The sequence below is a fragment of the Schistocerca serialis genome, chromosome 12 (assembly GCF_023864345.2).
Source record: "Schistocerca serialis cubense isolate TAMUIC-IGC-003099 chromosome 12, iqSchSeri2.2, whole genome shotgun sequence".
NCBI classification, from domain to species: domain Eukaryota; kingdom Metazoa; phylum Arthropoda; class Insecta; order Orthoptera; family Acrididae; genus Schistocerca; species Schistocerca serialis.
Genome location: NC_064649.1, coordinates 1,799,670 through 1,827,107, shown reverse-complemented (window position 1 = coordinate 1,827,107; position 27,438 = coordinate 1,799,670). Strand labels below are relative to the sequence as shown.

Below are 27,438 nucleotides of genomic sequence, written 5' to 3'. Positions count from 1 at the left end.
GTAGCAGCTCCCATTTACATTTCATTCATACAGTTATAAATGCGATACTCGAGGATCCGCGTTCCGACACCTGTTCGAAGACGAGAAGGGAAGACTCGGGTGAAATATCTGCAGACGCAGAGTCTGTTGCGATGGAAAATGTGTCGCGTGTGCGTATCCTCCCTGTGACACAGAGTATGTGTAGCACCGGAACGCTGTCGTCTTACAGGTCGAGAGTAGCAGTATGGAGGAATGACAAGTACTGGGGAAACCGAGCGACTAATTTGTGGAATGTTTAATAAGGTTGGAAGTGAAATCAGCCATTCTGTTACTACTCACGAGGGCAGACTCGTACGAGCTGATTACACTGTGTCAGCTCTTTCTTTTAAAGTACTGAATGCGGCTTTACACCCACTAAAAATTGCCACACAGTTTTGTCTAGTGCGTTGCAAATTTAGCTCTCATTATATACCACAAATTCTGCTTAAGTCAGGAATTAATTTTCAACTGCCTATTTTTTGTAGCAGTTAAGATGCTATGTATTATCTCTGAATAGTTTACACGTATAGTAATATCTAATTCATTGGAAATCCTATCTGAAATATCGAATGAAATGCTGAAATGTAAGACACGAAAGGTAGAGGAATTTACCAAATCAAATTTGCAACGCAACAGTACTCGGCAGAAACTCATTCTCGAGGTTTAAGGCTACACCGCATACCGCAAAAAAGTCCTTTTCAATCACAACAGTGCACCAGCTCACACCTCGGCACTTGTGGTCGCAAAATTATTGGAAACAGGATTCCAACTCTTTTCACATCCCCCTATTCTCCAGACTTTGCTCCCTCTAACTATTATTTGTTCCCCCGTTTGAAGAAATGGCTGGCGGGACAAAGATTTTATCCAAACGAGATGGTGATTGCAGCAACCATTTTGCACACTCTGACAATTCCTATTATTCAGAAGGGATCAACAAATTAGAACAGCATCAGACGAAGTGTTCAAGTCTAAAGGGAGACTGTGTCGAAAAATAAAAAAAGTTTACCCCAAACACGTAAGTAGTTTTAATTTTTTGCACGGACTTTTCAAACGCCCCTCTTACTAATGAATGATGACTGTCACACTTTGAAATATTTTGTAGAAGTTTATTTGGTACTAAGGTCGGACATATGTGACAGTCGACCGTTACGTTTTGATAAGAAGTTAGTCTGCTACAATCTGTCCTCTGACGTACATACAGTGTGCAGTGTCAAACGGCAGGCACATATTGTGTGAGGTTTTTCCAAGCTATAATGTTTCATAAATATATTCAGATGAATTTTGTTCTATCATTTTGTTTTGTGCTCGGAAGGTAAGAGTACTTGCGGCACAAGAGCAACCGCTTTGGAGATCGAGTCGACGGAAAGACTCCTCACTTTACAGAGGGACGGTAAATTTACCAGTTTCAAATCTATAATCTCAGACCAATTTGTTATGGCATCCAAATCTGTCCACCCCCCCACATAAAAAAAGAGAAGACGTCAACGGGCGACAATGACCATTTAGTGATGCGACGCAGATGACAGTCTCACACACCGTGTCGGCAGCCCTGCACAGTGCAAGACATCCGAGCTTTTGCACTCTCGTCAAGGTAAGTTATTTAGACCCTAGTAAGTGTCAGTTTGGTACAAATTACTCATTAAACACAAGTATCCGTGCATTTTTTTAAGCTTATTATTAAAGGTATCACTTTTCTTTACACATTAGTCCAGAAAAAACGGAAATATCGTAAGGTCAGGTCGTACTCTTATATTTGTTAACATTTCGGCACGATTAATTTAGAGAATGTCGCATAATTGTTCCGTTTTTCCTTTCTGAGAATTTGAGTGTGTCCATTTACTGTCAAGTTCATATTTCTGGGAAGTAGCGTAAATCTCAATTAGTCCAATTTAGAATCTTTCACACTACTCTGTAGTTCACATGCAGTTTGCATACAACGAAACTATGTTTCACTGCGATTAAGATACTTTAACAGATACTGAAGTCGATCGAGTACTAAGTTCCCCGTTGTAAGCGGAAATAACTTTTTACGATCCGTCACTAACCTGTAGGCCTAAATTTTGCTGCTCACGAGTAATGAAAAGTCATACAGTGTTAAGTGATTTAATTCAATTTCTAAGCGTGTAATCTGTGCGATAAATGTGGATGACGTGTAGACTGTGGGCCGGGATTTCACCGGGGTAACCGTATTAGGGAACCGAACGGGGAACTCGACGAGCCTCTCCTGTCGAACTGTAGGCTCTGCAAAAGAGACGAGAATCACCGAACGGGAGGCAAAGATTTGTGTTCTTCGGGCCGAATTTGATCGCGAGAAATTCGAACTAGATAGGTCGACGGGATAAAAAGATTTCGGGGACCGGGTAAAGGTAACGAGCGACGGGCAATAGGGGAACAGATCTTCGACTCCGTTTACGTCCGAGCTAACAGAAGCCAATAAATTTGACTCGTTACCCAGAGAGGTGGCGAAGAGCCTCGTACTGCCTGTAGGTCACAGTAGACTTCTAGCAAAGATACTCAGTAGGTCGGTAGCAAAGAATCTGCTGCTACGCAGTAGTCACGGGACGGGTGCACGCCAGACAGTACGGGACAAACCGAGGACAGGGTATCAGGTCACAAGTGTTAGCCTCAGCCAGGTGACAGAGGACATAAGGAATTAGTGCAAAGCTTTTGGCAAAGGCAACCACGGCACTATAGTTGGTGGAGTAAGGAACAACTGGCTAAGAACAATAATTACAGCATTAGGAGGCCTAGATGAAACACGAAACACCCCCTTAACATACATAGCAAGATCCTTGTTGTTACTGGTGTTAGAGGCACCTTTTTCAGGGTAGAATCAGGATTAAGGTATCACATTTTGAAAGACGCGAAAAACAGCCCTACAAAATGCTTAACAATGCACAGAAAAGTAAGGTTAACTCATTTCACCAAAATATTAGTGAACTCATAAGGTAGAAGAGGTTCTTGTCTATTTGGAAAATTTAGAGAGCTCTGAAAACAGACATCCTGCACATGTCTGAGCACCACACGACCACAGGGTCAGACAAGTTACTCTGCAACAGCTTACTCGCGCAGAACTAATACGGGAAAACGAGAGCAGTTGTGTACGTAGAGACAAAACCAGAGTTCAAAAAAATTGAGACGAATAGATTTTGTAGTGATCGGCACAAGTAAGTATGTGCTTGTCGATTAATACTGAAAACTAGTACACTTTCAATTGCATCTGTATATAGATCCACACTGGCAAATTTTGAAGAAATTATGACGAATCAGAATTTCTTAATGTGCTATCGGTCAGACAGCAGTAAGCAGTTAATAGTCTGAGGTCACTTCAGTGTAAACTGTTTAAAGGCTTCCGAAACAAAAAATGACACGAAAACCTTACGTGGATCCTACAATTTGATCTCAGTAATTAGAATTCGTATTGTCATTTGACAATAGCTTTCCAGATAAGCTAACCAGAAAGGACACTAAACACCCATATAAAAAATTGTGGATCACTAAAGGGATTAAAGAGTCTTGTGGAAATAAAAGGGAAATGTACCTTTCGGGGCGGGAAGAGGTAGGCATCCTGCAGTAATTGCTCACTACAAAAACAAAACTATTAAGAAAGGTTATTAAAAAATCGAGGAACACGCACGTGTTGGAAATCGGTACTGCCAACAAATGAATTAAGGCTATGTATGACGAGTTACAGGTAGCTAATGTATTTAATAATCATTTCTTAAATATAGTACAAAGCATAGGGTCAAACAGTTCAAGAGCAAACTCACACCAGTATGTTGAATATTTAACTTTCACAAAATTCAACCATATGAATGTATCACCAACTTCTGCTTCTGAAATTACAAAGTTATACATTCTCTAAAAAATAAAAGCTTATCTGGCTTTGACGGTGTTTGCAATAGGGCACTAAAAATTTGTCCCCGTGTAATAAACCCAGTCTTAGGCAAAATATGCAATGCATTTTTCCAGAGACAGAAATATGCCATTGTTAAACTCATCAGCAAAGGTGATGAGAGATGTCTATAACAACCAATCTGTTTCATTGCTTCCATCATTTTCCAAACTTTGAGAAGGTGATGTTTTATAGACTAATATCTCATCTTAGCAACCACTAAATCATAGTTCGGGTTTCAGAATGCTTGCTCTACTGAGAATGGCGTTTGCACAAACTCACCAGATTTTATAAGCATTAAATAATGGAACAGTGCCAGTTGGTATTTTCTGTGACCTATCTAAGGCATTTGACTGTGTGAATCACAGTATTCTCCAAGATAAACCGATGTTTTAAGGGATTGATGGTGTAGCCAACCAATGTATGTCATATCTAACCATAAAAATGCAGAAGGTTGTACTCAGTCTTTCAACCAACGTAGAGCAAGGACAAATTCTGACTGGGGAGAAATCACATATGGTGGTTGTGTGTGTGTGTGTGTGTGTGTGTGTGTGTGTGTGTGTGTGTGTGTGTGTGTGTGTGAATAAAGTTCTTGAAAGTATCATTGATTGGCTTTCTGTGAATGGTCTTGCACTCAATTTTGAAGACAACATTTGCAGTTCTGCATATCTAGAGGTACTACACCAATGAAAAGTGTAACACACGGTGAGGAAACAATGGATAAGGTAGAAACTTTGAAATTCTTAGGTGCCCATACTGATGAGAATTTAAATTGGAAAAAGCACATTTTAGGACTCCTAAAACGACTTAGTTCAGCCACATTTGGGCTCAGAATCATTGCAAATCTTGCGGGCAGACAGATCACTAAGTTGTCATTTTATGCATATTTTCATTCAATAATATCCTACAAAATAATGTTCTCAGGTACCTCACCTTTAAGAAAGAAAGCCTTCATTGCACAAAAACATGCCGTAAGAGTAATATGTGGTGCTCACCGACTGTCACCTTGTAGACATCAGGGACTCTGACTATTGATCCACAGTACACTCATTCCTCATGAAGTTCGTTGTAAATAGTCCACTACAGTTCAAAAGGAACAATGACGTACATAATTACAATGCCAGAAGGAAAAAATGACTGATTACTCCACATTACAGTTGTCTTTAGCACAAAAAGGGGCACACAATGCTGTAATAAAAATTTTTCATCACTTACCCAGTGATATAAAATGTCTGACAGGCAGCAAAATAAAATTTGATAAACTGATAAAGTTTCTCCTTGACAACTACTTCTATTCTGTAGAAGAATTTTTGTATTACAGTAATGTATAAAAGGTGATGGGTAGCAAATGCTAACTCTCATATGTGTAACACAATTTACAATGTGAATGTAAAATAACTTGTTCTACATCATTACAATCTATTATGAAAAATGATCCACGGAACAATGAAGCACCGTGTGTAAAATTCCTCGGGGTCCAGTTGTACGAAGTTAAAACTGAGCCAACAAACAGATGAACTAGTCAAGGAGATCAGATCAGCACATTTTCCCCTTGGATCATCTCTTATTGTCTGCTCATTCAGCCCACTTTCAGTCCATTTTATGGGGCAGTGTACCTACAGTTACTATAGCATTCATCTGTCAAAAACAAGCGATACGAGTACTGTGTGAAGTCGATAACTGTAGCCTTTACTTGACAATCTTTGGATTCTCAATAAGTTTACTCGCCAATTTTTGTTGCTGATGAAAAAAAATCCGTTTTACTTGAACTGAGATTTACACCATCACACAACAAAACATGAAAATGGTTTTCATTTAGACAGTCTCCTCACCTAGGGTTCAGAATGGAGTTTAGTGCATTGATTTGAAAGAAAGAAACAAGCTATCACGTAACAAAGGGCAACTGTGAATCCCACAGAGTTCCAAAGAAATTAAAAAACATATTTCAGCAGCCATTCTTTAACAACCTACCTTAATACTGATACTTTAAAAGATGACTGACGTCAGGTAACCATTTTGTCTGAAACATACCAATAGCATCGAACAAGAAGTACAAGGAGATAAACGGCAGCCATTTAGTATATAACTGTGTGTGTGCGTGTGTGCGCGTGCCCGCGCCCGTGTCCGCACGCGCGCTGTTCCTTATCTATATAAACGATTTGGTAGAAAATCTGAGCAGCTGTCTTCTGTTATTGCAGATGACGCTGTCATTTATCGACTAATAAAGTCATCAGAAGATCAAAAACTACAAAACGACTTAGAAAAAATATCTGAATGGTGCGAAAAGTGGCAGTTGACCCTAAATAACAAAAAGTGTGAGGTCATCCATATGAGTACTAACAGGAACTCACTAAACTTCCATTACACGATAAATCAGTCTAATCTAAAAGCCGTAATTTCAACTAAATACCTAGCTATTACAATTACGAACAACTTAAATTGGAACGAACACACAGAAAGTGTGCGGAAGGCTAACCGAAGGCTGCGTTTTATTGGCAGGACACTTACAAATGTAACAGACCTACTTAGGAGACTGCCTACACTACACTTGTCCGTCCTCTTTCAGAATACTGCTGTGCGGTATGGGATCCTTACTAGATAGGACTGACAGAGTACATAGAAAAAGTTCAAAGAAAGGCAGCACGTTTTGTATTATCGCGAAATATGGGAGAGTGTCACAGAAACGATACAGGATTTGGGCTGGAAATCATTAAAAGAAAGGCATTTTTCGTTGCGATGGAAACTTCTCACGAAATTCCAGTTGCCAATTTTCTCCTACGAATGCCAAAATATTTTGTTGACACCGACCTACACGGGGGGGGAATGATCACCACGATAAAATAAGGGAAGTCAGAGCTCGTTCGTTCTTTCTGCGCGCTATAGGAGATTGGAATAACATAACTGTGAAGGTGGTTCGATGAACCCTCTGCCAGGCACTTAAATGTGATTTGCAGATTATCCGTGTACATGTAGATAGCACGTTAAGCACCACCCAAAACTAGTGATGGCTATGTATTCAACTAATGTCACTCCATACAAATGGAGGCTTTCCTCCTCGACGGGCTGTACAGGACACGATTAATGAACGAATTCCTATATTTCATTTTCAAGCCAACTTTCTCCGTGGCCACGCACAGTACTATTAACATAAAAACATTAATATTTAAGGATACATTAATGTTAAGTAACCTCTGCTCATTACGACATAGTACTGAACTTTCACACAGAGCTGTAAAAATCTTTTAATCTCTCTCGAGGTATTTCCTATCGTGGCGTAAATTTTAGTTCTCAATGCACGACAAACCAGATACAGAGACTGGTGAATGAAAAATCGTAAGATTTACTTTGGAAATGGCAGTTACTTGCTTAGAAATTTCACACATTCCATAAATATGTGCAGGGACCTATAAACACACGTAATAAACAAGTTCAAAATGTGTCAAATTATTTTGTATACTATGCAACTCTTCATTACATTTGTATTCTGTTATATACAATGACCTCTGAACCTTTTCATATACACACTCCAAATTATATTTTCCTCACCACCGGAAAGAGGATGCACCTCTGTCAATCTGCGTCGCGACTTTGTGCGACGTTCCCAGAGAAATTAATCTCCACAAACAGACACGGGAGAATAATTTTATTGCAAGATTCTTTTCAAAACTTTGTCAGATGTCATCATGACTTATTAATTACCCCAGCAACCCAGGAAAGTATCAATCTGAAGATCAACTGGTCACTTGCAGTAATTTTTATGTGCTCCTCTTCACATTTCAACCTTATCATTGCAGGAAGACTGCCACGACAGCTGACCAGCCCATTACGTGTCCTGCAAAACTTGGGACTGGGCCAGAATTTTAGTCAAATTCTCTTACTTGTGTGTGTCATTCCCTTCCCAGTCACCCCATCAGCAGAGGTGAAATAACACGACTGTCGGAATGAATCCGGCAGGACTCAGACTTACCGATTCAACTCCAATATTATTTCATATTTAATTTTTTTTGTGTAGTCATTTCATACGCGCACAAAACATCACGGTGCTCTTTTACAATATTTTCTTCAGACAGCAAAACAAACAAACAAACAAACACACAAACACAATCAACCTGTTTAACATACGCTGGGAAGCATAGCAGTTCAAAAACAGCATGTTTATCACTGTAAGTAATGTTACAATTAAACAGGGGTAGAACACATATCTGATAGTAAAGAAAATGCACAACATTCTCCAAAAACTTTCATTTATTCTATACTTAATGAAAATTTAACTCATATGAAGTATGTGCTGTTGGCATCATATTTCCCAATGAATTACACAAATGAAGCTACAATTATGTAAATTTGGTTACAAAGGCAATCAGCACTGGAGCGCAAACAGAAATGGGGTCAAGAAGTTCACCTTAACACAAATCCAGTAGCAACATCTGAAGTACCCGAGTACATTTGTACACATTACAAAGTAAATCTATGAAAAACAATGCAATACACAGATCGGTGCAGTTTCCTAAATGCAAATGCCACAAAAGTAGCTAACCGGACGACCGTCGTCGCTGCACCCGACATCAAAACGGGAAGTGCCGGCCGTAACAGTGTACGGACAGACGTATTGCAGAGTTTTACCACTCGTCATAAATGTCGTCACTTACTGCAAAAATCAGAAAGCACTGTGCTTAAATGCAGGTAAAGACAGCAGGCTTCCCAGAGAGTACGTGACAACTGAATTTACCGAACAAAAGAACAGGACATCTGCACGTACAACGTATTTTTTAATTTGTCGTTCTATTTCGACACTGCGTGCTGAGGAAACATCCACCACTCTTTTTGGAAGACACGAATTTGAGGTTTCTAGCTTGCCCACTGTTAGCAGTAGTACAATATATCTTAATTCGCGTCCAAAGTCGGAATCGCAACTTTACTGAGGAAGGTGTACTTTACGAGGAAGTCTGGAGAGGGTGGATGCGACCTACAGTGAATTCGGGAAGCTTCACAGTCTACAGCTGTTCCGAGAAAAAAGTCGTACATTAATGGAGTATACATTGGGGCAAACAAACATAAAATACTGTTATCAGAATGATATTCTAATGATTTTTAGTGATTAGAACACTAATGAAGTATGATCCACCATGAACAAACTAATGTTTTATCACAGAAAACTCAATATGGCAATGAGGGCATCAACTAATCTGGTAAGATAATAAATGAATATATGGACATGTATATTTCCTTAAGATTACAATATTTGGCAATAACAGTACTGCGGTTCCCACAGAAGTTAACATAAGCGCACACAATTATTCTCCGAACTCAGATATTTGCAATTTTTTCCTCCAATTTGTCAGTTTACACAAGAAATAGCGTAATAAATTGCACTGCAGAGAGAAATCAGCTGATAACTTCAAATATCAATGCAAATAATAAAATTAAATTACAGGCTTTTGATGGTTTTCCAAAATATTAAATTATTGTGATAATTTGCTTCAAGGGATATACTACCTAAACTAAAGATATTAACATTTTCTCAAACATTAGAAATCCAGTAACTTACAGCACAAAATCTTTACCGATGTAAAACGATTAAAAATCACGTAACCAGCAGTTTTCATTTTGTGTACAAGAAACAGTTATCACTAATTTGTCCTCTTACACATCACACGAAAACACTGTTTCCGACGCATTTACAAGTTTTCCCAAGTTATTCCTGGTGAATTGAAATACGACGAACCACGGTTTGTAAACATTACCGTATAAAAAATGAAAACATTGGCACGATCAAATCAAAACCGATTCCTCCTCGAAATACGGGCACGACTCGTCCACTGTACTGTACCCAAAAAATTTAACTGAGAACACGGTATCTGGCTCGACATTCACATTTGCTTCCCAGTCGGGTCAATCTGTACACTGCACGCAAATGCACGCATCGGACCCCCGAGAGCCAGACATTTCGTTTCGAAATAGGTTAGCTATCTTTCTGATTCCGAGAACAGATTTAGAAAGATACATTTAAAATTTGTTCATAAAAATACTACTGCAAGTTGCATCTTATTTTCGTTTTTCTTTGGAGAAGTGCAGATCTTAAAGTGCACTTCAATAAGAAGAGATAGTCACGGGAAGGGAACAGGATTCTGTGTGTAAAGGAAATATTCACGAGACATGAAGGTCAAAGCAAAAGGAAAGAATATACTGGGGCAAAGAATACTGCAGGGAGGGGGGGGAGGTGGGGGGGGGGGGGGGTGAGGTGGGGAGGTGCACAGGACTGGGAGTCAATTGTTAGCCGTTAACTATTCCTCATTAATTCCAAGAGTTTCACAGAGGATGCCGCAAAGACTCAGTGGGCAAAAACAAAACAGAAAACCCAGTTCAAATTAAAACTATTTCTTAAATTAAAAGAAACTGGAACAACAAGTTTACAATTAACAATAGTAACCACACATTAACATACATAAGCGCACATGCCCAAAGGCACACAAAATAATAAAATGAATTTGGGAGATCATATAAATAAAACTAACTAGATTTTTCACTCCATTAATAAATGAGAAACAAAGTGAAAAGGCTGCTCTTATAGTGTTACCTTTAAAATGAGGTGGAATAAAAATAATATTTTATTAAGGAAATCAATCTTTGTACAGTTTCTGCAACTTTGTTTTCCACAAAAACAAACAATTCTTCGTGTGACTTTTCTTCTGTCTGCGAAGTTCCTCCGAGAGAGAAGTTTTTGGAAATACAAAAAGTCTTCCATTTTCAACTAAAGAGAATGTGCAAATAAATCACAATCCTCACAAACGACCCGCTCCCGCAAAACAATTTGGAAGTCACCGAGTGAATCAAAAATGAGCTTCAAATTGAGTAATAGTGTTAAGTGCAATTTCTCTCAATTCTGAACTCCCACTTACACTAGGTTCTAGGTTCCTGTCGTTTCGCATACGAAAATGTACGAGAAAATGTCTTATCGAATTTGTAAATGTTTCGGGTAACTTATTTCCAAGAAACTCTCTCCCGGGCCACGCTTTCCATCCGACCCGAGAACCGAGCGGGTGAAAAGCTAGGTCCTCGACACACATTTTCCTCAATACGTACGCACGTAACGACGAAAAATATAAAGTTCGACCAAAAACTGACAGAGGTAAAGGAGGTACGACAAACGGTGCAGGAGAATAGTTCCGAGTTTGTCCGGAAACTGAACACTGCCAGCCAAGCAGTTGACAACATACGGTGACGGAGGAGATTTCAGGGAGACGGTGGGACAGAGGGGGGCGGAGACCCCGCGCCGGAGGCGGCCACGGTGCAGGCGGGGGCGGAGGCGCAGGCGGAGGCGGAACTCGCGGTCGCGGTCACAGTCGCCACCGCGGGGGCGCCAGAGGGCGGCTGCCTTCAGCTCTGCTTCACGCGCTTGCGGGGTGGTCCGATGGGTGGTATCTGCTGCGTCGCCAGTGCTCGGAATGCTTCTGCGATCAGATGCGGGTGAGACAGGATCATCTGCTTCCAGCCCTGCGTATCCATGACGTCCGTCGCGTGCCTAGGGAGGGGGCAGAGAGGAAATTTTCCCATTACCTGACATTGTCCCAGTTTCTGGGAACTAATACGGACTGTTTTAAAAAAAAAAAAAAAAAAAAATCACATTTTAGCAATTTATACTAACTGATTGGCACCAGTAACAAAAAGGACAAATTGGAAAATGTAAAGCCTTAATGCTCGTAACAACGTAGTTTTCCATTTTAAGCTACCTGCAATTACAGAGTAGATTTCACGAAGCATATTTTTTGTTTGGTTATAAAGCATCTTCTGTGGTCGTTCTCGAAATATTATCTACACGTGTGTCGTCGTCATTTACGAATTGAAAATGCTATTCATTTATAAAATTGGCACACTGGTCATGACATTGTTGCCTCTAGTTCACATTTACTGAAGACCACTACTTACAGGTATGTCAACATGACGCCGGAACACCATTGGTAAACTGTATACCAATTTTTTAAAGGTATAATGTTTTTAATCTATACATACCAAAATGTACACACACACTTAGAACATATTTTCTGAATGACCACAGGAGATACTGTAGAAGTTAAATGTGTGTGGTGAAAAATACTATTTGCAGTGAACTTAGCATGGAAAAACTAACTGATATACAAACGCTGTTGTGAAATACAAACTTGTCACAATTGCTATCTGACCCAAATATGAAGTCTTTTAAATTACCACAACAGACACTCATGGAAGGTAAGGTGTGTCAATTGAACGAATGTGGGCTCAAGTTCCAGATAAATACTGCCAGGCAGCAGTACACATCCATTTTGACAGTAACCTCAGTCCGAGGCAGGATGACGGCCCGTCGGCCGACACTCCCATGTCAGTTGTATTTTTCATTGAGAATTTTGAATTATTCTGTCTGTGGCAGAAAACGTTCACTGTCTGTATCACCGGCCGGAGTAAGTGGGATGCCCGTGCAGAGGTAAGACTCCGAGACCACCTCGCACTCCCGAGGAGTGGAGAGCACTCGGCAAGTTTCCGAGTGCAGTTAAAGCAGAAAATGTGCAGTTCGTCATACAGCTGTCTGGGTAAGTATTAAAGCTGTGTCTGGCCGACGCACTACGACCGGTGCACACTCCCCGTCACTGACAAAAGGAATATCTGTTGGCAGTTACATTTTACCACAGTTTTAATTTTCAGAGTTGTACCGACATTTCGTACAAGCAGTGAAGTTAACCAGAATAGTGGGTGCATACAGAGCTCTGCAACTTCAGGAAATCTAGCAAGAGAAATAGTCACCTAATTTGAAGGTGTTTTTGCACCATTTATTACGGAAATTTATACGGATCATTGTTTTTTGAGGACAACACAGTGACTGGAATGAGCTACCTAAGCAATGGAGAAGTTATTTCTACCGCTTTGAAATATATATGTTGTATCCCACACACGACAAACAAGAACAAAAAGCAATTTCCGATTCACATACTGTGGAACTTTTCTCGTGGGGATATTTTAACGACTGTTTTCACTACCCATTTAGCACACTATGTAAATGAGGTCAGAAACAGAAAATCAGTAGCACATACTTAGGTCTACAAGTAAATCACTCGTCAAAAGTATCACAAAAACTGCCGTATAGATGTTTCTCGCACAGAAATACTGACGGCATTTTGCAATTTGTTCCGTAGCACATTTCTACTAATAAATGTAAATTGTTAAAACCACATCATTCTTTTTTAAAACACAGAACAGTATGCAGCACACTACTGGGGAGTATTTTACTGAGTAACATTTTAAATGTTTGGCACATTCGGCCCAATTGTGCACGTCTACCATCCTCTGGCTATCCCAGAAAGCTGCTCGATGAACCAGCAGTTTTAGTTAAACAACAGTGTTTTATTACTAATTTAATTGCTACACTTTCAATCTTGCCAGGGATACACAGAAACAACTGAATCAAAAGAGGAATCATTTCTGAACAATGCTGTATAGTTACAAACAATTAGACTGTAATATCTTTAGCTATAAATTTAATCATTGCGGTTCTCTTATGCTCATTTAAAGCACCTAAAACAAAGTTTTATTTATCAGGCTTATTTTATTTCAAGAGACACATGGCTTTCTTAAAACTGTATTTCAGCACTCGCCAATTATTTTTGATCCAAGACTGGGTGAAACGCATCTACAGTTTTCTAATTTTTTTGTTTCACATTCAAATCAATTTACCTCCGTATCTTCCACACAGGAGACATTCGCAAGGCAAAATACAGCTAACTGCTCGTACAGCACAGGCTATATAAAAGCACATGCACACACTCCCACATACAAAATTAATACTGAAACTTCCTGGCAGATTAAAACTGTGTGCTGCAGAGTGAAAATCTCATTCTGAGAATTAATACTATAATACTAACGTGTTGATGAAGTCGATGGCCTGCGCTTTCAGCTGATCTGCGCTGTGGAGATCTGCCAGTATGAGGATGTCCGCTGCATTCTCAATTGACAGATTTGTACAGAGGGCTTCTTCACACATAACTTTTAACCTCTCCAGCGCATACTGGAAAAAAAACAAAAATTCTATTACCTTACACAAATGTTTAATTCTTTGAGAAATAATTATATTACATTAAGACCGTCACAAAATGACAAATTTTCACTGTATTCGAAACTCAGCTTTTACAGCCACCCCCATTCCTCGATAACCTATCGACCGGGCTTTCGTTTTAGTCGAGCCGTGTCAAATGTTTTCTCGAAGTACACTTATTTCGTTACTATCTGACAAATTGTTTTCTCCCAGTATAAGGCAGTGAAGGGAGACGAAAATTTAATAGTCATGGGTGACTGGAATTCGTCAGTAGGAAAAGGGAGAGAAGGAAACATAGTATGTGAATATGGATTGGGGGGAAGTAATGAAAGAGGAAGCCGCCTTGTAGAATTTTGCACAGAGCATAACTTAATCATAGCTAACACTTGGTTCAAGAATCATAAAAGAAGGTTGTATACCTGGAAGAATCCTGGAGATACTAAAAGGTATCAGATAGATTACATAATGGTAAGACAGAGATTTAGGAACCAGGTTTTAAATTGTAAGACATTTCCTGGGGCAGATGTGGATTCTGACCACAATCTATTGGTTATGAACTGCAGACAAACTGAAGAAACTGCAAAAAGGTGGGAATTTAAGGAGATGGGACCTAGATAAACTGAAAGAACCAGAGGTTGTACAGAGTTTCACAGAGAGCATAAGGGAACAATTGACAGGAATGGGGGAAAGAAATACAGTAGAAGAAGAATGGGTAGCTTTGAGGGATGAAGTAGTGAAGGCAGCAGAGGATCAAGTAGGTAAAAAGACGAGGGCTAGTAGAAATCCTTGGCTAACAGAAGAAATATTGAATTTAATTGATGAAAGGAGAAAACATAAAAATGCAGTAAATGAAGCAGGCAAAAAGGAATACAAACGTCTCAAAAACGAGATCGACAGGAAGTGCAAAATGGCTAAGCAGGGATGGCTAGAGGACAAATGTAAGGATTTAGAGGCTTATCTCACTAGGGGTAAGATAGATACTGCCTACAGGAAAATTAAAGAGACCTTCGGAGAAAGGAGAACCACTTGCATGAATATCAAGAGCTTTGATGGAAACCCAGTTCTAAGCAAAGAAGGGAAAGTAGAAAGGTGGAAGGAGTATATATAGAGGGCCTATACAAGGGCGATGTACTTGAGGACAATATTATGGAAATGGAAGAGGATGTAGATGAAGACGAAATGGGAGATACGGTATTGCGTGAAGAGTTTGACAGCACACTGAAAGACCTGAGTCGAAACAAAGCCCCGGGAGTAGACAACATTCCATTAGAACTACTGACGGCCTTGGGAGAGCCAGTCCTGACAAAACTCTACCATCTGGTGAGCAAGATGTATGAGACAGGCGAAATACCCTCAGACTTCAAGAATAATATAATAATTCCAATCCCAAAGAAAGCAGGTGTTGACAGATGTGAAAATTACCGAACTATCAGTTTAATAAGTCACAGCTACAAAATACTAACGCGAATTCTTTACAGAGGAATGGAAAAACTGGTAGAAGCCGACCTCAGGGAAGATCAGTTTGGATTCCGTAGAAAGGTTGGAACACGTGAGGCAATAATGACCTTACGACTAATCTTAGAAGAAAGATTAAGGAAAGGCAAACCTACGTTTCCAGCATTTGTAGACTTAGAGAAAGCTTTTGACAATGTTAACTGGAATACTATCTTTCAAATTCTGAAGGTGGCAGGGGTAAAATACAGGGAGCGAGAGGCTATTTACAATTTGTACAGAAACCAGATGGCAGTTATAAGAGTCGAGGGGCATGAAAGGGAAGCAGTGGTTGGGAAAGGAGTGAGACAGGATTGTGGCCTCTCCCCGATGTTATTCAATCTGTATATTGAGCAAGCAGTAAAGGAAACAAAAGAAAAATTCTGAGTAGGTATTAAAATTCATGGAGAAGAAGTAAAAACTTTGAGGTTCGCCGATGACATTGTAATTCTGTCAGAGACAGCAAAGGACTTGGAAGAGCAGTTGAACGAAATGGACAGTGTCTTGAGAGGAGGATATAAGATGAACATCAACAAAAGCAAAACGAGGATAATGGAGTGTAGTCAAATTAAATCGGGTGATGCTGAGGGAATTAGATTAGGAAATGAGACACTTAAAGTAGTAAAGGAGTTTTGCTATTTAGGGAGTAAAATAACCGATGATGGTCGAAGTAGAGAGGTTATAAAATGTAGACTGGCAATGGCAAGGAAAGCGTTTCTCAAGAAGAGAAATTTGTTAACATCGAGTATAGATTTAAGTGTCAGGAAGTCGTTTCTGAAAGTATTTGTATGGAGTGTAGCCATGTATGGAAGTGAAACATGGACGATAACTAGTTTGGACAAGAAGAGAACAGAAGCTTTCGAAATGTGGTGCTACAGAAGAATGCTGAAGATAAGGTGGGTAGATCACGTAACTAATGAGGAGGTATTGAATAGGATTGGGGAGAAGAGAAGTTTGTGGCACAACTTGACTAGAAGAAGGGATCGGTTGGTAGGACATATTTTGAGGCATCAAGGGATCACAAATTTAGCACTGGAGGGCAGTGTGGAGGGTAAAAATCGTAGAGGGAGACCAAGAGATGAATACACTAAGCAGATTCAGAAGGATGCAGGTTGCAGTAGGTACTGGGAGATGATGAATCTTGCACAGGATAGAGTAGCATGGAGAGCTGCATCAAACCAGTCTCAGGACTGAAGACCACAACAACAACAACAACAACAACAAGGCAGTACCACTTCATTTGTTATTATCTGACAAACTGAATCTTCGAACTTTGTGTGTGGCACATTTCGGCAGGTTACACTCTCTAGTTCCCAGTGCCGCTTATCGTCCGAGCTACACTTACACGAAAAGCTACACTCCCGACACTTTCACAGGAGACTTCCCGACATTTATACTCGGTATTAACATATTTCACTTTTCGGGAAAACATTCCTTACTACTGCCAACCCTCTTTGCTGCTCCCACCATCCACTATTTTTCTGGCTGTACAGCAAAACTTGTCTTACTACCTCGAACGACTCAGTCCCTCAGCATCACACCAATTTTACTGCACTCCGTTCTCATATTTTTACCTTTATTGATCATACTGTAAGCTTTTTCCGTGACATCTTCCATTCTGTCCAACCGGTTTTCCAAATCTTCTCACACGGGGAAGGGTATATTACGGATACAGTTTTCCACTTTGAACTATGGAAAAGTTGAAATAATAAAACTGGTGTAATAATAAAAACAGATAAAAACAGAACCACTGCTACAAATTTATTCATTTTTTTTACAACACACAGACTACAGAAAGAATATATAGTTAAAAATTTGTGTCAAAATCACCACACCATCACAACACAGAGGTGTTTAGTACTTCAGCAGACAGTAAGTGCAATTACTGACACTGAAGTAGTGGCCAGTGTTCATTGTGCCAAACTCTACTGTGAATTGGTAGCAATAATAACTTAACATTCTCATGTCCCTTTAAAACACACAAACATTTAACACACAGACAAAAATGAGAACTTCCTGAATATGAAGTTTGAGCACAGCATTCACTGTTCTTAGACTGACACTACCATTTATCTGTAACAGTTAGCATACGTTTTCACTTAATAAATTCTACCCCCTCTGCAATTCTTAGGAAGTCTACTAGCAAGCAGATTTCTGTCACTGCCACTGCCACTATGTCAGTGTAGCTTATTTAAGACTATGTTTCACCCAAAATTTTGAGCATTTGACAACATACTTTCAACTGTCCATTTCTCTGCAAGCGAGCACAGTACCACCCCAATGACTGTTGTGCTTTGCTCACTGCAGTATGTAACAGCCAACTGCATGCACCAAACCAAATATGAGAATGTGCAAACTAGGGAAGAGATGTATCAACCGGCAGAACATGTTTTAGTAGGATACCATCATACAATGTACATTAACATTTTTACAATCTTCTCAGAAGATAAAAAACAAAACTACACTAAATCAAAAATATATTCTGCAGAATGGTAATTTTATTCACTTGAAAGTAACAGTTTTCCTCTCCCCATGGCACTACATTAAGTTTCAGTTAAGCATGAGGGAGAGAGAGAGAGGGAGAGAGAGGGAGAGAGAGGGAGAGAGAGGGAGAGAGAGGGAGAGAGAGAGAGAGAGGGAGAGAGAGAGGGAGAGAGAGAGAGAGAGGGAGATATATATATATTACTATGTAAATTCAACTTCATTGTTCTTTTTTATTGTAATTTCCTTTCCCATTTAAAAATCATTATCTATGGTTGTGCCACTCAGTTGTCACCTGATAATCAACAAATAACCTAAAAACCAGTTTCTGAAAACGTATGTAATATTTGCAGAATACCACAGAACTGCTCCCATTTTTGATGTTATTCTTTTAAGTAATAACAATGCAGTTAAAGTTATCAAAACCAGTTTAAAGATTTTCTGTGCATAATTCAGAACAAAATTATACAGGGTGCTTCATGAAGATACGCAAATATTTTAATATGTTGTTCTACAAGAAAAACAAAAGAAAAATTTCATATAAACATATGTCCGCAAATGTTTATTTACCGAGTTACAGCTAATTAAGATTTTGCCTGAAGTTAGTAATTTTGCTAATATGAAGCCATCGCAAAACTGTACAGTGTTAAAGTAAAGCACAATTTCCATTTATTTTGTTGTTAGTGATCTGGTGAATCTAATAAATCAAGCCCGAGACATGTACCTGCAGTTGTTTTCCAGAATATCCCAGTAAGTATATATATGACGGTAGTATCTGTTCCCAAAAGAACAGTTACCGTAGATGAGCATGCAGCTCTGCTAGAAATGAAAACATAATTAAATGGACACCCTAGCTGCAAAGAAGCGTCAATGTATTTCATCGGGGATGTGTCAAAAATGTGTGCCCTGACCGGGACTCGAACCTGGGATCTCCTGCTTACGTGGCAGACGCTCTATCCATACGAGCCACTCAGGGCACAGAGGATAGTGCGCCTGCAGGGACTTTCCCTTGCACGCTCCCCGGGAGTATGATGGGCAAACATCTATTAGGCGCACTACGAACGTAGTGGTGTGGACATGTCAGGAATGTGGGTCTCACGGGGAGTGTCGAAGGGATAAGTCCCCGCAGGCGCACTATCCTCTGTGCACTCAGATCGATAGAGTGTCTGCCATGTAAGCAGGAGATCCCAGGTTCGAGTCCCGGTCGGGGCACACATTTTCAACACGTCCCCAATGAAATACATCAACACCTGTTTGCAGCTAGGATGGCCATTTAATTATCATTTCATTTATCCTAATAAGCAAAGAAGTAATTTCTTAAAATTTTTAATTTAGCAACTACTTGGCCCAATTTTTTTTTAAATTTCCTAACAATTGCACAGAGTTTTCAACAGAAGTTGTAGATAATTTAATTTTGGAAAAATGGTGATAACATTAACTGAAACTGCACGAATGTGTCAGATAATTTTCTTTTATTAATACCGTAGCACACGTTAATTCTTGTTAAATTGGAAAAACAAAGCTCAGTGTTGAAGTTGTACAGTGCACGTGCAGTTTCACATTAGATTTACAATAAATATTCAAAAAATGCAAGGCGTTTAACTGCACATGTATGAACAGATTTTGTTGCTTGTTTCAGTTTTACAGGTTTGTATAATAAATAATCTTTGCTTCTCTGTATGTTATGGGAAACTACTGCAGATACATATCTGGGACACTTGTTAGATTCACCAGACCAATAACAACAAAACAAATGGAAATCGTGCTTCACTTTAATCTCTTACAGTTTTTCCAATGGCTTCGTATTAGTGAAGTTGCTAAATTTCGAGCAAAATCTTTTATTAGCCTAACTGCGTAACCAGACATTTGTGGACCCATTTTTTTATTTAGTTTTACTTGCAGAATAACATAGTAAAATATTTGCATATCTCTGTGAATTGCCTTGTATATTTAACGAGAAAACTGTTAAGTACCTGCAACAAAGAATGACACCCCATTACAGCCACTAATGTTGGCAGGTATAAAGATAATGTAACACTACTTATCTTCAATACGATTATGAGCTCGGCATCAGTTTTTGAAGCCGTACAATCGGATACAGATTCGAGCCTACAGGGTGATAATACGGACAGTAAGTTGGAGAGATTCTTTTATATTCAGATTTAACACTACAGAAACACAAAAGCACTAGCTACCGACACACAGACTCGTCCCAGTGATTTCGAGCAGCTCAAATTTTCATCGTATCTTAATTTGAGCTAAACTTTTCCCACCTACACATTCAGAGTTCTCAGTTCACCTACATCTCCGACCCCATTCCGACACCAGATTTCACGCGAACTTGGCAAGGAATCGAGGGCAAGTTGTGTCCAAATTGTTATTTCCTGGATCCTCGGCCATATTCCCTGAGCCACTGTATGGTACCTCGTTCCACAACTAGTCATCCCCTAAACTGTTCCACTCGCAAATGGAAATAGGGAAAAAATATTTTCTTCACAGTCACAGGAGAGAACTGTGGACAAGTCGAGTGCAACTATCTGGGCAAATGTCATTCCCTATATCCTTACCCTACATCTACACGTACATACACACACGGATTCCGTCCAAATTGACGAAGTTTTTCTGTAACCCTCGTGCGTGCCTTATTTTAGCAGTACAGAGGTGAAAGGACAAGTATAAACCTTCAGTCACTGGAACCTACTGTGTCTTTTAGGGCACTAATCTAGTGCAATAGTAACCCACATTTAACACAACGGTCAGTGTCGCGACACCGACCACACGGGGGAGACTCACCTTGTCGGCGGCCGCGAGCAGGTCGTCCGCCATTTTCTCCAGCGACGTGGCTCGACCCGTGTATATGAAACGCAGCATTTCCCTCAGTACTTCGTGGTCTACGTCCGTAATATCTACTCGATTATATTTTCGCTCCTCCATCTCGTGTTCAAACATAGCCGCAAATACTGGGCTCCGCGCTGAAAAGAAGACGGTACACTAAAAATCTCTACCGTCTAAAGTATACGCGACAAATAACAGACCGACTCACCTAAAGAATTTACTAAAAAACAAAGTAACTTACCGGCAAGGATAGCTTTGTGGGCCTGGAACTCTCTCCCACTGACGGAGAGCGTCACGTCGCTGAACCTCTGATTGTCGAACAGTGAGCCCAGGTCCTCCGACAGCCGGCACTCTGGCACTTTGAACTGAACGGCGTTTGACTGACCCGAGATGTTCACACTGTCTGCCACTACACTCACCTATGAACACACAAGAAAAATAGAGGTATATACACAAATATTAATGGGAGGGGGGGAGGCGGGAGGCTCGCAATATATAAAAATAAATAAATTCCGAACATGATATATTAAAAAAGATACATATTAACCATTCGACTTTCTAGGCTCAAAATTTCTAATTTTTTTTTTTGTTGGAACAATACTCACTCTCAGTATAGTGCAAAGGCGAAGAATCTATAGGAAACCACTACACCCTTCGTAATGCAGCCAACTGTGTTTACGGGAAATTACCGAGTGCGGCAACAATCCACAGTTATTACACGTGGGCTTTATTTCCCACACGGTGAGCTATATCGAGGGACGGCACACGTCTTCAGCACGGGACGACGATCGCAGTGACTTTCTCAAAAACGAAAGAACTCCGTCAACTGCAGGTCTGCCCTAGAGATCACAGATTTCCAAAGTGTGGACATATTAAGAACACGTGCCACGTCAGAATGAACGGAAGATAAACTTTGAAAATCACTATTATTTTCTACGTGCAACAATGAAGTGGTCAAGTAATGTAGTTCGTACGTACAGCAATGAAGAGAACGTACAGTAGAATCTGAAGTTATTCGTAGAAATGCAGCTAGCAGTTTTCTATTTCAAAGCATTTATAAGAAACTCAGAACAGCAGTTACACACACGTAAAGAGGAATCTCATCGTCAGACTGGAAGAAACACCTTATTTGTGGGGACCCTGGAAGAACACAGATCACACAAAAAATCTTTATTTCTTGAAATGAAGCGAAAACAACCTTTGCAAGCAATTATTGTATCGATCACAAAGAGTGATAAAAGTGAAAAACACTAAAGAAAATTGATACGTAGGAGTACTGGAGGAGGAAACGATAGTGTTTTTCGCAGACTTGTCAGAAATAACGCATTTCCCAGTCCGACCGAATAAACAGATCGGAGAAAGAAAGTGTGCTTTTTAAACTAAGCACTAGAGATTTATCACTAAGAAACTCGGTGCCAACGACTTAGTATAGGCCGTAGAATTTTATTTGACGAAGATAATTTTTCACAAAGCATCGGAATGTAACAGGCGGCCAACTGCTTTGCCAGATAGTAATCTACTGCAGTGGACGACCAGTGACTACGCAGCAAGCTTCAGATCAAAAGACAGCGGTGCAACCACTTTGCAGCTTCACCGATAGCAACAGAAGCAGTGCAGTCGACAATACGACAAAGTCTAAAGCTCGGCAAATCCGAATGAGCCATACGAACTACAAAACATTAATACATTTCTCTCTCTCGTGTTAGTGTGGGGTCGGAAGAGAATGGAGTTTAAGTAATGATTTTCTATGCAAGTGTCAGTAACTGTCTTGAATTAGGGAACAGTTGTGCAATTAGTATTATTTAATTCCTGTGTCAGTATTAAAACTTTCAGTGAGGGAATTTTATGAGCTATTTCTGACCTAGGTACTTATCTGTAAACAGAGATAGGACAAACGAATATTAACCTAATTGCTCAAAGTGTTAGGTTTAAAAAAGCTCTTGCTGACGTGAAGCCTAATTAAGGACAGGTAACTACAGTAACTATTGACCTCGACATCAAATTAGATACAGGTAATGATAAAACATTCCAACAAGCCACAAAGTTGAAACCCGGAATCGATAACAAGGCGATATCGGGGAAAATTTAAGTTTATATCGAAAGGATAGACAAACGGGAAATGGAGGTGGCGTATCTGTCGCAATAGTCAAACTCCAATCTGCCGAGTCAGAAACTGACGCTACATGTGAGATTGTTTAAGTGAGACACTTTATCAGGGATGAGCACAAAACACTCGTCGCATCCTGCTATTGCTCTCCAGACAACTCGTGATGTAACTGAAAACTTCAAGAGAAAACCTCAGTTCACTTGTACGTAAGTTCTCCAATCTTACTGTAATCACCGGTGGAGAATTTAATCGTGCAACAGTTAATTGGGAAAATCAGTTCTCTCAGTGATCGATGTGATAAAACATCCTGTGAAACGTTACTATATGCCTTCTCCTAAACTAACTAGAAGAGATAGTCAGGAATCCCACTCGTGGTGGAAATATACCTGATCTAGTAGCAACAAATACACCTGTCCTCTCTGAGGATGTCCACACTGAAACTGGCACCAGTGACCACGACACGGCTGTGGCAATAATCATGACCACTGTACAAAGGATTACTGAAACAAAGATATATACGGCCACTAAGCTATATAAAAAAATCAGTGGTGTCGTATCTCAATGACGAACTTGACACTGAGCACAGGTCAGGAGTACATAGAAGAAGAACTGGGTAGGTATGTAACTAGTAGAACAGTTCGTAATGGGAAGGAATGTAATGAAAATTTTGGATCGAGGCAACCAGGCAGATGCAGTATTTCTTTATTTCCAGAGAGCATTTGACTCAGTGCCAGACCTACGCTCACTGTATCTAGTGAAATTTGTGACCGGATTGAAGACTTTTGGTAGAGAGGACACAGCGTGTTACCTCAGATGGAGGGTCACTGTCAGAAGTACGAGCAACTTCTGATGTGCCCCAGGAAAGCAAGTGTGCTGCGATTCTTGTATATTAATGACCTTGCAGACAATATTAACAGTAACCTCAGACTTTCTGCAGATGATGCAGTTATCTATAATGAAGTACTATCTGAAAGAAACTGCATAACTATTCAATCGGATCTCGATAAGATTTCGAAGTGGTGCAGAGATTTGCAACTTGCTTTAAATAAAAAAAACCACACAGGCACACGCATTCTTTCCTGTAACTACAATATCAATGAGTTGCTGTTGGAGTCAGCCAACTCTCACAAATACCCGGGTGTAACACTTCGTAGAGATGTGAAATGGAATTCTCACACGTTCCGTTGTGGGTAAAGAAGTTGGTACGACTTGTTTATTGGTAGAATGCTAGGGAAGTGCAATCGATCTACAAAGGAGATTGCTTACGTATCACTTGTGTGACCAGTTCCAGAATATTGCTTTAGTGTGTGGGATCCATACCGGACAGGACTCACAGGGGATATTTAAAGTAAACAGAGAACAGCAGCACAAATGGCCACAGGTGTGTCTAATTCTCGTCACTGAGATACTGAAGGAACTGAACTGGAAGACTTGAAGATTGACAAACTATCCCGAGAAAGTTCGAGAACTGACTTTAAATGATTAGGAACGCTACAAACCCCTACGTATCACTTCCGTAGGGATCGTGAGGATAGATTAATTACTGCACAAACTGAGGCATTCAACCGACCATTCTTCCCGTGCCACGCATGTGAATGTAATGGGAAGAAAACACAGTAACTGGTACAATGGGACCTACCCTCTGTTGTGCACCTCACAGTTGTTTCCAGAGTACAGATTTCTACGTGTAAGTCAGCAGAACGTATTGCCGAGTCAAATCGGGAAAATGTGCAGATAAAAAATATATTAGAGTTAAAGAAACAAACTCAATTTGAAAAACATTATATTCTGAGATAATGAAGCATTAAGATTTATTTAGAAATAAGGTAAATGAATGCTACTGAATGTGAATTTGTGGAAGTGCTGAAATAAATTTCTGACATTGACTTAAGGTTAAATGTTTTGCAATATGTAAAAATTCATATGAAACAGCTGTCTCAGGTTCCACTGTCACAACATTGGAGAAACCTACAAATGATTTGAATGTTTTGATGTGACCAAACAAAATTTTCAAGAAAAAAGTTTTCGTATTTAGTAAATGATATACTTTTTAAGCTTTGCTTCACGAACTTTATTATTGCTGTACGACCTAGGTTTCAGGTCGTAAGCCCATTTTTTAGTACACAACTGAGCCACACAATGAGAACCGGACAAAGATAAATGAGTCAACTTCTTAATGAATCTTTGTCTTAGACTGTAAAAGTTTTCTGTTGACAATTTTGACAAAATTATGTATCAAATATGACTAAACATACATTGGAGTAGAGCTACACACAGGAATGGAACTTTTGTTATGTGTGAAGGCACCAGTATTCTTACATGTGGAGGTTATTGTCTAAATGTGGTGAATTACTGAACTCAGTTTGTCCATTCAATAATAAACCTTAGGATACACTCAACTGCCCCTAATTTCAAAAATTTCTTAGTGAGCTGTACACCATTTTCCTGTGTATGTAGGACTTTTACATCTATTCTGTATTTGTGGGTTTCATTTACAGAATGTTCAGCGAATGGTGAATCTGTCTCCTTTAATCTCCACCTTCTATAATGGTCTCTGAACCTAGTGCATATTAGCCCCCCCCCCCCCTTCTGCCTACTGCACCCAGTGAGCAACACTGAAACACACATGTAATTTTGTCAAAATTGTCCACAGAGAGAACTTTTACAGTTCAAGTCAAGAATCGATACACTGAAACATTGAAATTTTTGTCTCTACCTGGTTCTCATCTTTGGGATCAGTTACGTATTAAAGAATTGCTCTATGATGCAAAACCTGGAAGCACAGTAATAATAAGGTTTGTGGAACAAGACTAAAAAAGTGTGTCCTTTAGTTAATACAATTTTTCACCAACAACCCACAGTTGAATCAAAGCAATCAAAGAAGTCATTTGTTAGAACACCTCATTCATCAAGTGATCGAGAAAGTCGAAGCAAACTTTTCAACATTGTGAGCTGAATGCAGAAGAAGAAGAAGAAGACGAAGAAAAAGACGGGAGTGAGTGAGTGAGTGAGTGAGTGAGTGAGTGAGTGAATTTACATTGTGTACAAAGCTACAGACCGACTGGTGGATGAAATTTATGAACAGATTTTTGTAAACACTTTAAAATTAACTGGAATTAGTTTATGTAGCAATTAATGCCAATTTGTTTGGAACATTTGAGTCTGATGGAAAAATATGTTTTTGTGACTTAACAATGGCACTAAGGAGAAGAGTTTCTAATGAAAGGAGAGTTATGTTTGTTTCTGTTGAAAAGCTGCACTTTTTTTAGATTTAAATATGGAACTGAAAGAGAGAGTGGTTGCAGAATGGGAAACTTACGCTTACATTTAGGAATTGAATTTTACTGGAAAGAATATCACAGGACATATTAAGCTACTCAAAAAACCACCAGATACATTAATATGCCTTCTCAGGAGGCTCACATTCATTGCAAACTTGTAGCAGAGGGAAACTCTGCATCACAACTCCCTCAAGATTATGAGGTAAGATGGCTCAGTACATAGCCTATCAAAAACTGAACACAGATCAAGTACGGGAAGAAGAAGAATAAGCCATACTGAACTGTGAAAAAAGGAGCAAAACAAAGACAGTGAATGGTCGAAAGTGAAGATGTGCAACATCAAGCATAGAAAAGCCACGATGTCGTAGCTATGTAGTCACAGTATTTGACTGCACTTTGTGTTTTGTAGCTTTCTTTTGACCGTTTGAAACTAGGACAATTTCAGAGAGACAGCACTAGGAACAAACAATTCACAATGAATGACATAATCATTGCGAACTAGGAAGCAAAAATACAATCTAACTCCAAAGGGACAAATCCGACAAGTTTCCCGTACGTCAGGGCACCGAGTGGGATTTGTCGGAGGTAGCTAGGAAATGGAGTAACAATTTACCTCACAAAAAATGGTGAGTTTATCATCCGGGAGAAGACCATTTGCTTCGTCCAGGAGAAAATCCCTCCGGATGAACTTCTTGAAGCCCCAGTCCTTGCCTTGAACGAATCTGTAAGCTCGCTGGCTCTCTGCAAAGAGAAGTTAGAGGCAGTGTAAAGTACGACACGACTGACATTGTCCAGAAAAAATACACAATTAATCTCACAGCTGTAACACGGGGAAGTAATGTACGACAAAGAAGCATTACGGGCAGCAGGAGAACTGAAACTTACCCATCGCTTTGGTCTCTTCTCGTTTGGCATTAAGAATGGAGAATTTAAACTTTGCCCGAACTTCTGACTTGTTGCAGGAGACTAGAAGCAAGTATAGGGAGAGGTAGTCCTTGCTTTCTTCATCCAAACCTTTTGGATTGACTCGTAAACACCTGCAAAAATTTTCAGTGTATCTGACTTCACAAGTAAATCTTTGTAATTTAAAATCAAATGCATGGAGCTCTTTGCACTGAAAAATACAAATTTGAAAACTGTACACTAAAAATTGTATTTTAGTAGGTGGTATGCAGACTGCGGAGGAGGAGGAATAGGGGTTAAACAGACTGAAAAGGAGATGAGGCCCGTGTAGTGATATTTAGCAGGTTGCCCTTGGCCCAACTCAAAT

The 27,438-nt window shown here is 39.7% G+C and overlaps 1 protein-coding gene across 5 annotated transcripts in view; it reads right to left on the bottom strand.

The window, feature by feature from the left end:
- Positions 1-8,140: 8,140 nt before the first annotated feature.
- Positions 8,141-27,438, bottom strand: part of LOC126428408 (protein roadkill) — a 326,473-nt gene continuing 307,175 nt past the window's right edge. For all 5 annotated transcript variants that reach the window (XM_050090329.1, XM_050090328.1, XM_050090331.1 and 2 more), the window contains 6 exons: positions 27,054-27,205; positions 26,782-26,909; positions 21,022-21,199; positions 20,739-20,917; positions 13,804-13,946; positions 8,141-11,435 (listed from right to left, as the gene is read on the bottom strand). In XM_050090329.1, coding sequence (XP_049946286.1) covers positions 11,291-11,435; positions 13,804-13,946; positions 20,739-20,917; positions 21,022-21,199; positions 26,782-26,909; positions 27,054-27,205 — 925 coding nt within the window. In that variant the 3' untranslated portion in view covers positions 8,141-11,290. The remainder of the gene's footprint in view (positions 11,436-13,803; positions 13,947-20,738; positions 20,918-21,021; positions 21,200-26,781; positions 26,910-27,053; positions 27,206-27,438) is intronic.